This window comes from Microtus oregoni, unplaced genomic scaffold (assembly GCF_018167655.1).
Source record: "Microtus oregoni isolate MIOR12 unplaced genomic scaffold, Mior012 000038F_ref0000394, whole genome shotgun sequence".
Classification (NCBI taxonomy): domain Eukaryota; kingdom Metazoa; phylum Chordata; class Mammalia; order Rodentia; family Cricetidae; genus Microtus; species Microtus oregoni.
Window position 1 is genome coordinate 108,186 of NW_024543097.1, and position 18,081 is coordinate 126,266.

Consider the following 18,081-nt stretch of genomic DNA (forward strand, 5'->3'; position numbering starts at 1 on the left):
CATCAAGCCTGGCTCTGTTAAATTCTTTTTATGTTTATTTATGACTAAGTGTATCTATCTGTGTGAACTTCTGCCACATGTATGTGGGTGCCTGTGGAGGCCAGGGTGTTGGCTTCTGGGTCTGAAGTTACAAGCAATAGTAAGTTGTCCAATATAGATGCTGTACATTAAACTTGGGTCCTAGCTGGGTGATGGTGGTGCAAGCCTTTAATCTGAGCACTTGGGAGGTAGAGGCAGGAAAATCTCTGTGAGTGTGAGGCCAGCCTGGTCTACAGAGTGAGTGCCAGGACAGGCTCCAAAGCTACACAGAGAAACTGTGTCTCGAAAAACCAATACACAGTGGGAGGGAATGGGAATTTGGATTGGTATTTTTTTAAGTAATAAAAAATAAATAAAACATGATAATCTGAAAAAAAAAAGAAAAACCAATTAATAAAAAATAAAACAAACTCATGTCCTCTGGAAGAATACAGCTACTCTCACCATTGACACTGAGCATTCTCTCTCCTGACCAGGCCTGGTGGTGCATACCTAAACACCACCACGCCTGGCTCCAAAGACAGGTCAAGCCTCAAAAGATTTTAGTAAACTGATATGTTGATCGGCACTGTCAAAACATTAAGGAAAAGTACTCACTTTAATGGCACAAAATTACATAGTAATTAAAGTATAAATCTACTAAATATATACTATGATTAAATTAATTATGTATTCCTCACCTTCTGAAAGCAGCTTTAGTGATGGTATTTTCCATGTATAGTGACAGGAAAAACATTTCAGATAAACTGCAAAAGGTTATTTTATTTAAAAAATTCGTAATAAACTGGCCAGTAAATGGCTCTGTGGGTAAGCGTACATGCCCCACATGCCCAACAATCTGAGTCTAATCCCTGGAGATCATGGGAAAGCGGGAGAAAAGAATGCTCTCCCCAGCTAGCCCGTACCCTCCATATTCATGTGTGCTGTGCAAACACACACACATACATCATGGGCAAAGCAACAATAATAATAAAAGTTATTAGTATTTCCAGGATGAATTTGGTGACACTGGGCATAATCTCAGGACTCCAGAGCTGAGGCAGGGGCATTGTTAATTCAATATGGTTAAGAGCTTGTCTCAAAAGTCTAAAATAAAACTTATTTCCCTTCTTATGAACCATTTCAAAATCAATCATACCTTCAAAAAAATCAAAATCTTGTAAGTCATCAGGCAACCGTGGCAGGACATCCGCAAAGTCTTCATGGCTCAATTCTAAGTCATGCGGAATGCCACTGATCTCGTTGGCAATGTCATCCGGCAGCTCATCGGCACTCAGCTCTGGCGTGGAAGGACTACTACAGAGACAGCACAGTTATCTAGGCTGCCCCACCTCCCCCAGATATTCAGTACAAACACGGGAGACGGAAACATACATGAGGTGAGGATGTCTAGGAATACATGAGACTCTATCTCCAAACAAATAAATAAATGAAAATGATTTCTCCTCACTTCACGAGAAAATGTGAAAGCAAAACGCTGCAGAATGAAACACCGCACTACATAGTCACAAATTCCTACAGCTTTTACCCATTCAGGTGATGACTTCAAATCACTAGCATGGATCACCATTTAGTATATCTATGTTCTAGCAAAATTTCAAATCTGATCAAGATAATAACTTTAAAAATGAAATAAATGGACAAGATTGAACTGAAATTCATTTGATCAAAAAGTCTGCCAAAGCTTAAAAAAATCATATTTCTAAATTACATACATCTATTATAACGTGTATAATTTCTGTTAAAACAGAAAACCCTGAGAGTAAACGCTTTGAGAGTCTCAATTTCTGCATCTATTTTCCTTGCCATAATAAAAAACTGATATCAATGAAAGTGTACTGCACTTAGCCAGCCACCGGTAAATCTGTCAAAGACAACTGAAGGGTAGGGCTGTGGAGGCTGGGACAACCCTGAGGCCACACCCCAAAGAACACCCCCCCACACACACCCAACCCCACTAACCAGATCTGCGAGGCCTCCACTGGCAGTGAGACGCTGGTGGGCATGCTGAGGTTCCCTTGGGGCACTGCAGGGGGAATTGGTTTCTGGGGTCGACGAGGTCCACGCCTTCTCTTCTTCTTGTGTTTTTTGGTAAGTGCAGGGGGCTTCGTTTTTTTCCTAGGTTTCCTCGGTTGCTGGTGCTGAACTTTACGGGAGTTATCTCCTCTCAAGAAGTTATCCTTTGAAATGAACAGAGGAATTTTTTTAAAACCTACTCCACCCCTCACTCCTGGCACAATAGTGCACAACAAGGTGATTATGGGCTGGCAAGCCTTGTCCACCTCAAGACTAGAAGAAAGCTCAGTTTTCACCAGAGAGGAGAGGAGCTAGGAATGTAGCTAAGTAGGTACCGTGCCCACCTGGCATGTCCAAGCCCTGAGTTGGCTCTCCAGTACCACCTAAAGCCAGGTGTGGTGGAGGCTCTATTTCTACATGCTATGGCCATAGTTTGCACCTGCCACACAGGAGGGGGTCACTATCCCTAACAAAGGGTCAGGATTTGGTTCTGCTCCTTCTTTGTATTTTGGAGGATGCCTGAAAAGAGATGTTAAATCAGCCTACGTGACAGAGCTGGCATTCGGAGCAGGAAGATAGGGAGACGTGACAAAACGGGCACAGAAAGGTGTGGTCAAAGGTGTGGACCTGACCTACATTTGCCTGGTTACCTAGGAAACAGAATGCTAATGAATTTCCCCCTCAGTTTATGTTTTGGTATAAAGGCTGTTTGGAGAATAAATGGAGGAATTTTCAGGATGTGAACTCAGGATTTCATGAGGGATCCCTGAGAATCTCCCTCCTGATAAAGCCATGTGAGTTGTCTCCATTATTCCTGCGCCGCCCCTCTTGTCTAGAGAAATAATTTAGGGTCCGGGCTGGCACGGGACAACAACAGTATGGTGGTGCATACCAGGAACCTAGGCACTTGGCCAGTGGTGGCTGGAGGGTCAGAAATTCAAAGTCAATACAAGACCCTGTCTCCAAAGGAAAAAGTTAAGTATTTGAAAGCTCTGTTTTATCCAGTTTAAATATTGTATAATATTGAAACATCACATTATTTCATTCGTAATTTTTGTGTATAAGTTAAAATAAATTTATCTAGGGCCGAAGACAAGTCTTAGTGGTTAAGAGCACTGTCTGCTCTTCTAGAGGACTGGAGTCCCATTCCCAACACCCACATTGTCTGTAACTCCAGTCCGAAGGGACTTGACACCCTTTTCTAGCCTCTACAGATATGAAGCACACATGTAATCCACATACACACAGGCGAACACCATATACATGAAAATAATTATCTAAAAAAACAGAGTATCTGGAAAATCTTAACTATCACAAATTTCTTAATAATCTACATAAGTGCCTAAAGCTATATACAAAAAGTACAAAAAATTACCTTAATTCCTCTCTCTCTCTCATGCACACGCATACACACACACACACACATGCATCACATCCACCTAAAGGCATTTTGAGGGCTTGGGTACAGAGCAATGGTGGAATGCTGCCTCGTATATGCAAGCCAAAATCTGATTTTCAGCAAAGCCAACAAACAATCAAGATGGTATGATAATTTATGCTCTCCAAGAACTTACTCTTCCCATGGGAAAACATCAAGAAAAGGATAACACAACACACAGAAAATGAACAATAGTAGATCTTAAAAGACATGGATCTTTTAAGGAAGATCATCTAGGCCAAAGGTAAGCGCACAAACAAGAAAAAGCTATTTGGTGAAGAAGCTTAGGGATAGAGCATATATGATTCTGAATATCTCAATTTTAAACTTAATATGCAATGAGAGACTTTTTTCCACCCAGGAGTCATTTTTGAGAACACATGGCAGAAATATTACAAGATAAGCCAGCCTGGCAGCAGTGTGGGGCTGAACATGTGGAGGGCAGTGCCTTCAAAGGGCCAGCCATCTCAACAGTCAAGAAAATGAATGAATAAATAAAAAAGTGCAGACTCATCAAATTGAAATTATTTTTATTTCATTATTTATTTATTTGTGTGTACATCTACACAAATATATGCACATGTTTGTGCAGGCACGTGTACATGTCATAATCAGAAGAGAGTAGTGGATCTCTAGGAGCTGGTTCCAGGCACCTAGGAGGTGCCCAGCTTGTTCTGTGGGTACAGAACTCCAGCCCTTGTGATTGCAAAGTTAAATGCTCTTAGCCACTGAGCCTCCTGCAGCTCTCAATTTGAATTAGTTTTGTTTTGCTGCTGGGAATTGAACCCAAGGCTTCATACATGCTAAGCACATGGAGTTACATCCTCTGGTAGCTCCTTGGATCTGGTGAGGTTAAAAGGAATATGAAACTAAAATACCTCTAGAGAGTCTAGCTGGGTTAACTGTTTAATGACAATTACCATTAGTTCAGTGCTTGTTCAAACTCTTGAAATTGCAACTTGACACCGGCCTATAAATTTGTTAGGCTGCACTTGTAACTGCTGGGGCCCACTTCCTTCACTAACTCACACAACTGAAGCTGCAAATTCAGGAGAGGAGTCAAGGCATTTATCCTGACCTACATACAATTTGAGATATGACATTTCTAGAGAGGCAGAGGAAAGGGCTGGAGGTGCAGACTCAAGGGATCCATGGTATAGTAAGAGTCCTTCAAGAAATGTATATGGAGGCAGTGGTGGTGCAAACCTTTAATCCCAGTTCTTGGGAGGCAGAGGCAGGCGAATCTCAGAGAGTTCAGGCCAACTGGGTCTACAATATAGTTCCAGGAGTGCCAGCAATATTACACTAGAAACCTTGTCTTGAAAGAAAACAAAAAAAAAAAAATTGGGGGCAGGAGAAATGGCTCAGTGGTTAAGAGCATTGGCTGCTCTTTCAGGGGTCCTGAGTTCAATTCCCGCAACCACATGGTGGCTGGCAAACACCCATAATGAGTTCTCATGCCTGTTTTGGTCTGTAGGCTTATACGCAGGAAGAACACTGTGAAAGAAAGAAAGAAAGAAAGAAAGAAAGAAAGAAAGAAAGAAAGGAGGGAGGGAGGGAGGGAGGGAGGGAGGGAGGGAGGGAGGGAAGGAGGGTATATAGGAAACAAACAAAGAGGAACGTAAGGACAAGGCTATGTGAAGAGGCAAGGGAAGAGAACTGCCAAGGAATCAGAAACTGACAATTCTGCTCTCTCTCAACTTTCAGAGTCTTTAATTCTACCTATCATATGAAACAGGCTTGATATTTGTGTGGCCCTAAAATTCGTTTGTTGAGTTCCTAACCCTCAATGTGATGATGATATCTGGAAGTAGGGCCTTTAGTCATAGAGACCTCATGAAATAGGATTATTGCTCATATAAAAGTGATACAAGACAGGAGCTAGCTGGGTCTCTGCAAACCCCATAAGGAAAAGCCAGATGTTTATGAGGTAAAAGGTGTTGTGGATTATTACTTTAACTAAGCAAAGATGTTTTACATTTGTTTATGCTGAATTTGTTAACAATGTAAAGATGTGTTGTTTTGTCTGTCTAAGAAACCAGATTGGTCTAAAAACAAGGTGAATGGCCAACAGCAAGGCAAAAGAGGGACAGGCAGGGTTGGCCTGCAGAGAGAGTAAGTAGGAGGAGGAATCTAGGCTTCAAAGAGGAGGGAGAACAAGAGAGGAAGACACCTAGGGCCAGGTGGCTGCCAGTCAGACATGGAGTATACAGAGTGAAAGAAAGGTTAAAAGTCCCAAGACAAAACACAGAATGATGGGGGAGGAGTCTTCTGGCTTGTGTTAATTTCATTGGTTAAATAAAGAGACTGCCTTGGCCCTTTACTAGGACATAAAATTAGGTAGGCGGAGTAAACAGAACAGAATGCTGGGAGAAAGAAGCTGAGTCAGGGAGTCGCCATGGTTCTCCCACTCCAGACAGACGCAGGTTAAGATCTTTCCTGGTAAGCGCACCTTGTGGTGCTACATAGATTATTAGAAATGGGTTAAGAGGCTAAAACTAATGGGCCAGACAGTGTTTAAAAGAATACAGTTTCTGTGTAATTATTTCGGGTAAAGCTAGCTGGGTGGCGGGACACAGCCTGCTGCTCCTATTACAACAGAATGGCGTTACGCCTTCGCCTTCAACAGATGAGGTAAAACAGTTAAATTAAGTTATGAAAGCTAGTGGGACAAGCATATGTTAAGGCCAGCATCCATAACTAATAGTAAGTCTCCGTGTCATGATCTGGGAGTTGGCTGGTGCCCCATCAAGCCTGACAACTGGAGCTCAATCTCCGGGACCCACATGGTGGAAGAATCGACCCCTGCAAGCTGTGCTCTGTGCCCACACAGGTGCACGTATGCCAAGCACAGAAAGAAATGTGAAGAAAAAGAGAGCGAACCCACGACCTCAAGTCTACATTTCCAGCATTTATTCTTTGCACTTGGTCCTGGAGCCCTGGCATCTGCTAAGTGTGTGATAGAAGTTTTTACTGTTTATGAGGCAGCCACGCTGTAGAACTTGGCAAGAGCTGCCTGAACCAAGGCCGTGTTCCAGAATCCTAAGATGTACATTTGACTATCTCTGCAACTGAGGAGCGTTTTATAATTGCTGTCAGCCAGATGACGGTCACAGGCAGCATTACCTACATACACATCAAACACAGTTACAGCTCATATTGCTTGAATTAAGTAATACACTCTGTTGGTATAGGTTAGGCAAAAACAACACAAAACTGTGTACCAGAAAGGCACCAGGAGTAGCAGGGTAAAAAGAGCAGGGCATAAAATTGATGTTAGTGAAACAAATACCATCCCCAAGCAGGGTTCCTCTGTGTAACAGCCCTAGCGTTCTGGAACTAGCTCTGTAGATCAGGCTAGCCTCAAACTCACAGAACTGCCTGCCTCTGCCTCTGAGTGTTGGGATTAAAGACGTGTGCCACCACTGCCCGGCTACAAATACTCATTATTGAAGAACAAATGACAAGCTTTCTTCTCAAAGCAACAACCCAGTGAGAAAGGAAAACAAAGAACAGAGTAGATTAAGTTGTATTATAGTTTCAGAACAAAGAAAGCACTGCTTTTTGCATGCCAAATAATACATCTGAGACTAGGAGGAAGATTAAAAATCTATATCTAAACAGTTCTTTAATAAGTTCTTTTAATAGTTATAAAACAAAAATTCCAACTTATCAAAAAGCATTGTATCTACAACTAGAAACATTTTTTTTCCTGATGCTATATAAGACAGTGTTTAAACAGTTGATACACTCTTCATCCTACAGATCCTGGAACAGCTCTTAACTAAACAGCTAAGAAGCTGCAGACAGTAATGTTTGGAGTGAACACCATTAGCATCAAATCAGGGAAAAAGACAAGGAAATCAAAAATCTGAAAGGAATATTTCATGTAAACCTAAGTATAGACTCGTGTTTTCTGTTTTCTTTTCTTTCTTTTTTTTCAAAATAGAGTTTCTCTGTGTAGCCCTGGCTATCATGGAACTCTTTGTAGACCAGGTTGGTCTGGAACTCACAGAAATCCACCTGCCTCTGCTTCCTGAGTGCAGGGTTAAAGGCGTGTGCCACTACTGCTCAGGGCTTAGGTAGAGACTCTTTTTTTCTTCTTCTTCTTTTTTTTTTTTTTGGTTTTTCGAGATAGGGTTTCTCTGTGACTTTGGAGCCTGTCCTGGAACTAGCTCTGTAGACCAGACTGGTCTCAAACTCACAGAGATCCGCCTGCCTCTGCCTCCCAAGTGCTGGGATTAAAGGCATGCACCACCACTGCCAGGCTAGGTAGAGACTCTTAACTCACAGACTTATTTTTAAAAATAGTGCTGAAGATATGGCAGAGTGCTTGCTGATGCCGGAGGTCCAGGGGTGACAAGTGTGCCTATCATCTCAGCACTTAGGAGGTGCAGGTTGGAAGATCAGAAGTTTCTCATCCCTGTCAGCTGCATGCCAAGTTATCAAGGCTAGTCTGGGATATAGAAGATACTATCTCAAACCTCACCACCAGGCAAAAAGAGAAAGAAGAAAAGCTCACATTAACTCCTCTTAAGCCATTAATACAGATCCTGGTCTGGGATGTCTGTGGGAATGACATCAGCATAGAGAGCTGGGTCCTCCTACACTGCTGTGAAAGCCTCAGGGCCCCACCAACAAGGATGCCTGGAATCATCAACCAAGGTCCACAGGAGGGCTTGAAAGCAGAGGCTTAGGAAAATGGTCTGCTTAGCAATGCTCAAGCACGAGGCCCTGCGTTCAGATGGCCAGCATCCCCATCAGAGCTGGGCACAGCACCAGGCATCTCTAATCCTAGCACTGGGGAGGCAGAGACACACTCATCTCTGGAGTTGGCCAGGCAGCCAGCCAGTTAAGCCAATCAGTGAGCTCCAGGCTCAGTAAGAGAAGCTATCTCAAAAGATAAGGGTGAAAAGGACAGAGACACCTATCATCAATCTGGCACCTACACATGCAAGTGCATACACCCATGAACAGGCATATACACACTCAAAAGCATACAGGAAGCTGGGTGTGGCAGGTCTCACACTTGTAATCTTAGTGCTCAGGTGGCTGAGGCACATAATTCTTGAGTTGGGGGGTTGGTTTGAGTACAGAGACCCTGGCTAAAAAAAAAAACAGAAGAAACACACACACACACACCACAAAAACACCCTTCATTCACATAAAGTCTGAATCAACTAAGAAAAAGCGCCCACACTTAGCCAGGCACCTTTAGGGAGGCAGAGGCAGGTGGATCTCTGAGTTCAAGGCCAGCCTGGTCTACAGAGTGAGTACCAGGACAGGTAGGACCATTTCACAGATAAAAACAAAAAACCAAACCAAACCAAAGCCCATACTTTAAATATATTACTAGGGAAATGAACTTAATATTTCTATATGAAGTTTAATACTCAAATTTCTCAAAACATGATCCTCCTAACAAGGAACTAAACACAACAATTTGCTAGCAAGGGGACAGGTCAGGAAGGTGGCTTCACCGCCTAACTATACTAGTTAATGACAAAGCCAGAACCATAAACCCACCGCCTAGTCCATGGTACTGAAGCACCCATGAAACTGCAGAGAACACAAGGCCCTTCCTCAGCCTTGTGGTACAGCTGGTACCCGGCACAGCACCTCAAAACAGCTTGTGGGAGGGCACAAGGCAGCTCCACTTTGAGGGGCTTGTTTTCTCTAGTTCCTGACAGGCAAGTATGCAACTACTAAGCTACTTCACTCCAAAACAAACCATTGTAAGCAATTTCATAATTCAAATATTTGACTAATTCAAATGTTTCCCTCCTCCAAATTAGTCTAAATTAATTAGGATTCATGATGCCAGCATTAACAAAAACAATAATTAAGTTCAACAAAATTATCGAAAAGCTTGGTATTTTGCCTGAATTTTACAAACCACCCAGGTCATTCCCAGAACTGCATATGAAAAAGAAAAACTGAAGGCAAAGCAGAGCTCAAAAAATTTGCTTTGTATCAGAAAATCTATCTTTACTATTTTATTTGAGTAATTACAGGGTTAGTGTTCTTCATCTGAAGCATTGAGGGACCACGAGTGGTTTGAGTTTTTTGAATATTTGTGTGGAATTTGCATATTGGAATCTTTCCTCTAGAAATCTTAAAACCACAATCTGGAAGGCTCCAAAACCTGTATTTTTGGGGTGTGATATGTCTTATTAGAATCTTAAGACTTGGGGTTTTTGAATTAGAGACATTCAAACTTTACTAAGTATCCCCTCAAACTGTAGGGGTTTGGTTTCGTTAAAAAAAAGGGCCTCAAATTCAAAACACAACATTTTGAAATTTTTTTAGTCAACGGCAACACAGCACAGAGTAAAAAAAAAAAAATCGCTGCTTTTATAGTACTTCCTTAATGATATCATTATCACATATATCTCTCGACAGTGTCTGTTTCCCAGCAGGAACAGGCATCAACAGTTTTGACAGCCCTGACTGCAGGACTGAGGCCAAGTCTAAACTTACCATTTTTTTGGCATGTTCTTCGCACAGGGGCGTCTGGTGTGTGACGTCGAACACTGGCACAGAGCATTGTTGTCCGTCTGCAAACCTGGCGGTACAGCTGGAGAACAGCTGCTGGGAGCGGTTCAAGAGGATGTCTGCGCTCGCAGTCAGGGAAAGCACACCGCACTGTCCAACCTGCTACTCTCCTTAATGTTCTCATTCAAGCACTGACGGGAAAATGATAATAGTGACGATATCATCATTATTTATTAACTGACGCTTCTGAGGGAGTCTACTTAGCTAGCAGGTTCTCAGGCAAGTCTCCCTTATGGCCATTCTGAACTAATTTCTGTAACTTGAATGAACAAGATCATTTTCTTGTTAACACACTCCTAAAATACCCACTAAAAAGACTGTTCTGAAAGCAACACTTAATTTTCTTAGGTATTTTATTTTATTTTACTTATGTATGAGTGTTTTGATTGAATGTTTGTATGCCAACCACACTGGAATGGATGGTTCTAAGCTACCATGTGGGTTCTGGGAACTGAAATCGGGTCCTCTAGAACTACAAGGAACATCCAGGGACATCATTACAGATGAGTAATCCCAGTATCTGGGGGAGCGAATCAAATTCAGGCCAGTCAGGCTTAGTTACATAGTGACATGGCGGGGCTATAACCTAATTAATGGTATCTCAGATGCATAAATACAAAAGGAAGATTGCAAATTAGAGCAGTTGCTAGTATGGAATACTATCAGCTGGGTGTGATGACACAAGACTGTGACATCAGCACTCAGGTCAAGAAATGACCACAAGTTCACCGGCAATCAGGGATAGATAGCAAGACCCTGTCTGAAGAAAGCAAAAATAAGCATTTTAAGTGCTACTCAGTTTTAAATATTTAATAAAAATATTTACTGACCAATAGAGTACTGACCAAGTGAGATGGCTCGGTGGGTTAAGGGAGTTTCTCTCCAAGACTAACATCCTCAGTTCAATCCACAGAACACACATAAAGGTGAGAAGAAAGTATGTGAGTTACACTGTGAGTTCAAGGGCAACTGGGACTACGGAAACCCTGTCCATAGATGATGGATGGATGAATGGATGGATGGGTGGGTGGGTGGGTGGATGGGTGGATGGATGGATGAATGGATGGATGGGTGGGTGGGTGGGTGGATGGGTGGATGGATGGGTGGGTGGGTGGATGGATGGGTGGGTGGGTGGATGGATGGGTGGGTGGGTGGATGGATAGATGGATGGATGGGTGGATGGATGGGTGGGTGGATGGATGGGTGGGTGGATGGATAGATGGATGGATGGATAGATGGATGGGTGGGTGGGTGGGTGGATGGATGGATGGGTGGGTGGGTGGATGGATGGGTGGGTGGATGGATGGATGGGTGGATGGGTGGGTGGATGGATGGATGGATGGGTGGGTGGATGGATGGGTGGGTGGGTGGATGGATGGATGGATGGATAGATGGATGGGTGGATGGATGGGTGGGTGGATGGATGGATGGATAGATGGATGGAGACAGCTAGATAGAGATAGATGATAGATGGATAGATAAGCAGATAAATAAATAAATAAAATAAAGTACCAGGTGCATGCCCTTAATCTCAGCACTTAGGAGGCAGAGGCCAGCCTGGTCCACAGAGTGAGTTCCAGGATAGCCAGAACTACACAGGGAAACCCTGTCTTGAAAAACAAATAAAAGAAGTGATTTGACTTTCCATCAACAATCATTATAGTTTCAGGGTAAAGGCCCCTAAAGGCCCAGCATTCCATTCCATTCTAATAAGAAATCCTTCAACAGCAGAACCTGCTTTGCTTCTCTGCTTAGAAGGCAGACCTCTCAACTTTAGCACAGACCCCAGTCCCTCCTTCTGGGAGACAAAGAAAGAGCTCAAGTCTGTGCACTTACGAGTCTTGCCTTTCCAAACAGTGGAATGAAAAGACGCCAAAGGATCGACAAATTTAAAGAGTAGGCACAATGACAGAACCAGAAAATTGTTCAGGACTATATGAAAACGAGAAATTATTTTAAATGTGGAATAGCTTTTATTTCACAAGGGTTTTTTGTTTGTTTGTTTTGTTTTCTGCCAGACAGGGTAGTTGTAGACACCTGGAATCTCAACAGTGACGACACTGAGGCAGGAGACTCCTGCGTTTGAGGCGAACCTCAGCTACACGGTGAAACCACGTCCCAGAGAAGCACAGCAGGGAGCACTCACTTGACTGTAAAATGAAGAACTGTGGGGGAGCAGCTGTCCAGCCTGGAGAAGACTTCAACTCCCAAACCACAGGGTTGAAAGCACAAAGCCCCAAGCAAGGCAGTGGTGGTGCACGCCTTTAATGGGGGCAGGGATGGCAAAGGCAGAGAGATCTCTGTGAGTTCCAGGCCAGCCTGTTCTAAGAAGGAGTTCACAAACAAACTAAACTAAACTAAAAAGCACATAGCCCCAAAGGAGTTAGTAATGCCAATGCCTGCTTCATGTAGTTAAAAAGGATACGCTGGAAACAATGTCTGGTGAAGGGAAGGGCCTTGTTAGAGCACTGTTCACCCTTCACTGTTCCGCTGCACGCTGCTGGCTCCACCTCCTTCAACTTGGTCTGGCTGCAACTAAAGAAGGAAAAATGCAAAATTCATTTTAAGTGCTCTAAGAATCCAGGGTAACTTTTTTCTTTTAAACGTTTATCTTGTTATGTATATGTGTGTGCATGAACAAGCACAAGTCACGGCAAAGCTGTAGAGGTCAGAGGACAACTCCAGGGAGTTGGGTCTCTCTTTCTACCACGTAGGTTCTGGGGAAGCAAAGACAAGTCAGTATGCTGGATGGCAAGCACCTTTACTCATTGCCCATCTCCTTTGGCCCCCAGGATAAACATTCAACACTATGTTTCTGCAACACCCGTACTGTAACTATCTTTACTATGCATAGTCATTAAATACAAGTAATGAATTAAAGAAAGCAGGTATTTCAGTTATCAAATGTGTTATTTAGCTGACCCACTAACATTCAAGGCAAACAGCTCCATCACAGCGATTTTCAAATAACCTATCTGGTTGTTTGGTTTTATCTTGTTTTCTGAGACAGGCTTTCTGCCTTCACCTCCTGAGTGCTAGGATTATATATATGACCTAGACACTCTCCCTTAGTTTTTTGGTTTGGTTGATTTTTATTTTTATGTTTTTGGTTTCTTTGGAGACAGGGTCTCTTTATGTAGCTCGGGGCTAACATAAAAGGAGCTGTACAGCAGACTGGTCTCAAACTCACAGCAATGCTGCTTCGGATTCCCCAGTATATAAATCACATCACAGCATAAACCACTATGCTCAACTCATGGGTTTTCTCTTGTCACTGAGTAAAGACCATGAAGCGGACAGAGCCTCTTCACTACGTGGCATCTTACACAGATTCTCCTAAGCCTCATCGAAGCAGAGACCAAAGGCACCATTAGCTGCCAGGGCTGCCGTGAGTAGAGATGGGACACACCTGTAACACCCGTGGAGACAGGGCGTACAGTAATCCACTGAGCTGGTTTTCAGTCTCTACTGTCATCACGACCACTGGGCCACCTAGTGCCAGAACACAGTAAGTCTACAGAGGTGCCTGAGCACCTAACTGGGAGAGGGAACATGAACATGCAGATATGGTTAAGCTACATATACATCCTTCAAAATGTGCTTACTTGGAACCTATCCAAAAGCTTGCTACATTTGTAACTCCATGCTTCATATTTAAACGCTATCTTGACTTGGATCACTTGGCATACTCTATCAGAAGGCAATGTCTGCAGCAGGCCCTCCATTCAGTCATCAGCACTACATAAGCCAGGCGCTCTGACACAAGCCCACAAGAGCAGCACTGGGAAGGCGCTGGAAGCACTGGAGGAGCCTTGGCTATGAGGGTCTCTCAAAAAACAAAGGAAGAATTGTAAGCACCAGCAAGATGGCTTAGTAGGTAAACATGCTTTCACCAAATCTGCAAAATCTGCTGAGTTCTATCCCCAAAACACACATGGTAAAAGGACAGAACTGGCATCTTCAGCTTACAGACACAAATGAGCACATAAAGACACACACAGACACACACACACACCTTAAAAACAGAAAAAGACCTCACAAAGGTAGAAAAGGAAATCATGGGAATATTAAATATCTTGCTGGGATGGGTGGCATGGGCTTTTAATCCCCACAGTCAGGAGGTAGAGGCAGGAGATTCTCTGTAAATTTGAGGCCAGTCTGGTCTACATCAAGAATTCCAAACCAGCCAAGGCTACATAGTAAGACCCTGTCTCAAAACAAACAAACAAGAAGAATATTCAGTTTCTTTTTTTAAAAATATTTATTTATTTACTTATTTATTTATACAATATTCTGTCTGTGTGTATGTCTGCAGGCCAGAAGAGGGCACTAGACCTCATTACAGATGGTTGTGAGCCACCATGTGGTTGCCGGATATTGAACTCAGGACCTTTGGAAGAGCAGGCAATGCTCTTAACCACTGAGCCATCTCTCCAGCCCCGAATATTCAGTTTCTTTTCAGCGGTGCTGGGACTGGCACTAAGACCACATGCACGCAGCCAAATCGATGACCATCCACACCTTCAGCTCATACTCACAATATTTTTACACTGCCCCTAAAAGACGGCTACACTATTAACTTCAGCCCGTAAAAACAATGTACTAATTTTTCATAAGGAAGGCTGTATTATATTAGCAGCTAAGCTATATAATCCAAGCTGCTTGGTCTAGATTTTTATACAACATGGTACTCAATATAAAATAGATAATTTCTCTAAACACTTAAATAATCTAAGCTATCTACCAAGCCTAATGTGCAATACAGTTCCTCATTTTTTCTTTATTTTTGGGGGTCTCATGTAGTCTAGGCTGCTTTTAAGTTCAAGTTCATTAAGTAGCTAAGAATGATCATGAATTCCTGAGGCCTACATCCTAAATTCTAGGATTACAAGCTCCTCTCTCTCTCTCTCTCTCTCTCTCTCTCTCTCTCTCTCTCTCTCCCTCTCGTCATAGGCTTGCGGGCACATGACTCTCCCTGCTGGGCCAGCTCACTGGCTTCCTTACGGTTCAGTTTACCAATCTCTCTCACAAACCCAAACTCTACAGACAAGTTATTAAATAACGGTGTCATCCAAATAGCACTAAAAAAGCAAAGAGAATTACCACTGCTTCATTAATCATAGGTGGCATGATGGATGCCAATGACACCGAGTCAGTTGAAAAGCTGTTTGCTGGTTTGTTTACCTGTACTGGGAACTGAACTCAGAACCTCATGCATCCTGGTCAATCACTCAACCACTGAGCCACATCCCCCAGAGTCCAACTTGGTATTTTATCATTTGATAACATTTATCATTCATTAAAAAAAAATCACTAAAGTTGGTTTAGGAGGTGTTCTGAAAACTACTGCATTATCATACGTGGATTAAACTCACAGAACCACCAAAAAGAAAAAAGTCATAAATACAGTTTTCCACACGACCAAATTGCCCCAAACTCAATTTTTAGACCCCCACACCTTTGACAAGATTATTACCATGTATTAGGACTGAGCTATACAGTGCCTACGTACAGAAATCGCTTTCTGCTGGAGACAGAACTTCACTGACTATACAGTGACAGCTTTTGGTCCTAAGTGTTAGACACCATTATTTTACGAACGCTGAAGTAACAAACAGTCTCCCCGGAGAGAACAGACCTGTGCGTGTGACATCCTGCTCCTCTGCTCACCAGCTGGAGCTCTCAGAACTACATACACCACGGAAATGACTGTCTACAGCAGGAGACTTAATTAAGATCAATTAAGAGTGCATAAACTAATACTTTTAAACACCCAATAGTCCAATGAGTGACATATTTTCCTTATGTAAACTTACTTTTTCCAACACATATGCACTTAAAGGTATCTTCTGGAATTATAAAAACTAAAAAGAATAAGCCTTTCTTTAAATCAGTGAGGAGCTACATATCTAAATTTCGGAAGCAGTGCCCTAGCCGGTAAGCAGCAGGGGCACATGCCTGCAGCTCCTGTGCTCGGAAGTGAGATGGTTTCCCTAAGCTTAAGGCCAGACTGCTCGACATATCAAGCTCCAAGCCAGCCAAGGCTACATGACAAGACTGTCCCCCAACAGAAGAAAAGGAAAAAAGACATTTCCTTAAAGCAAGATGTTTAACTCAATTCAATGTTTTAAATGCGTATTTCAGATAAAACTAAAAACAATTATAACCACAATACATACATACACACACACACACACACACACATACATATTTATATTTGAGAATTATGTATAAATAAGATCAGAAAATTTAATCTACCTTTTTTGGGGTTAAAAATAACATTTTTGCTTTTTTGTTTTTTGAGATAGGGTTTCTCTGTGTAATCCTAGCTGTACTGAAACTCACTCTGTAGGTCAGGCTGGCCTCGAACTCAGAGATCCACCAGTCTCTGCCTCCCAAGTGCTGGGATTAAAGGTGTGTGTCACTACCATTTGGCATATAAACTACTCTTAAAAGGTATTTAGCTGATTTTTATTACAATTTCTTCATAAAACTGATTTCTAATATGCAGACTTTTATTTAACAAATTATGCAAGTCCTATAAAACCATATTTCCAAATGAATCTTTGACAATGTAGGACAGTGGGCATGATATACTTTTAAAGGGAAAAACTGGACACAGATCTTTTTGCGTTGAGTGATTTTTCTTTCGTTTGTTTATGTGGTCTGAATCTCACAGAGCTGATGCTGAACTTGAACTCAGGACCTTCTTGTCTCAGCCTACACAGTGCTGAAATTCCAAGTGTATGACACCATACCAGATTAAAAAAATAAACTTTTCAACAATACAGGTCAATTTTATCTTAAACACATAAAACTGAGAATGTCTAACGGCAGATATCTATATTACACATTCAGTAAAATCCCTATTTCCCTGGATACAATGGCACATGCCTGAAATCTCAATACCTAGGAGACCGAGAAAGAGCATAAATTCAAGGCCAGCCTAAGTGTATAGTGAGAGCCTGTCTCAATAAACAAATAAACAAAGAAACATAATTAACTATGTGAATATATAAGGTAATATATACATTAAAAGAAAGGATTTAAAAGGAAAAGGCATAACTAACATGAGAAAAATATATTTTTATTATAAAATGAAAATACTGTTTACCTTTATAGTTAAAAATATATAATTTTTTAAAAAAACTATAATTATGTCTTTGAATAACAGGAAAAATGTTAAGTGTTCAATTTTGTTTTGTTTATAAGACAGCCAATGTTCTCAGCCAGATGAAGTGGTATCTGCTACATCCCAACACTCAGGAGGCTGAGACAGAAGGATCCAGGTTTTGAAGTTAGACTGGATAACACTGGTTCAAAAAGTTGTTTGCAAGAGAAATAACATTCTCACATATCTTCAATGAATAAATTCTAATGCAACTCCAGGAAGAAAAGAAACAGTCAATGCTTCACTTCACTGCCGGCCAAGGATTGCAGTCCTGCTACCCAGAGAGAAAACCAGACACAGTGCTCAACTACGTGGGACTTAGATGTTCGCCTCACCTAGCCTAAACAATTCCTCAGAGCTTATATAAAAGGAAACAGAAGGACAAGGCCTGGGAAGCACGGGAAGCTGGGAACTGAGGCTCTAACCTGGCTTGACCACACGCAGCTCTCCGCAGTTCTTGGATCAACTGGCCAGTGCACTCGGGCTCTTTGCTGGCTGCCTGCAGCAGCGCTTTTCTCAAAGTGTGCCGGCATTTCTTTTGTCGAGACTCTGCCCGCTCCAGGCGGCAGAGGTGCTTGTATTTCTGCTGAAAATAAGTGCAAAGTTGGGTCACCCTGGAGCTCCTGCTCTCCACGTCATCGGCATCCGACCTGGAAGTGCAGAGAGAAAGGTGGAAACTGATCACAGGGAAGTTCATATAAGACAGAGGAAGTGAAAATGAATGTGTGTTGGTGCATGCACAGGTTTAAAACTCCTGTGGCATCTATCTGAACAACAACTTAGTAAGCTAGAGAGATCCCTGTAGCCCTGAAAACAAGTGGAGAATTCGGTCATCAACTGGGCAGCAGTACTCAGCTCAGCA

At 42.4% G+C, this 18,081-nt stretch overlaps 1 protein-coding gene across 6 annotated transcripts in view; it reads right to left on the bottom strand.

The window, feature by feature from the left end:
• The window catches only part of Ino80d (INO80 complex subunit D), a 76,197-nt gene that overhangs the window by 13,650 nt on the left and 44,466 nt on the right, over window positions 1–18,081 (bottom strand). For all 6 annotated transcript variants that reach the window (XM_041631989.1, XM_041631992.1, XM_041631991.1 and 3 more), the window contains 5 exons: window positions 17,645–17,869; window positions 12,474–12,583; window positions 9,974–10,107; window positions 2,002–2,219; window positions 1,178–1,335 (listed from right to left, as the gene is read on the bottom strand). In XM_041631989.1, the coding sequence (XP_041487923.1) occupies window positions 1,178–1,335; window positions 2,002–2,219; window positions 9,974–10,107; window positions 12,474–12,583; window positions 17,645–17,869 (845 nt within the window). The remainder of the gene's footprint in view (window positions 1–1,177; window positions 1,336–2,001; window positions 2,220–9,973; window positions 10,108–12,473; window positions 12,584–17,644; window positions 17,870–18,081) is intronic.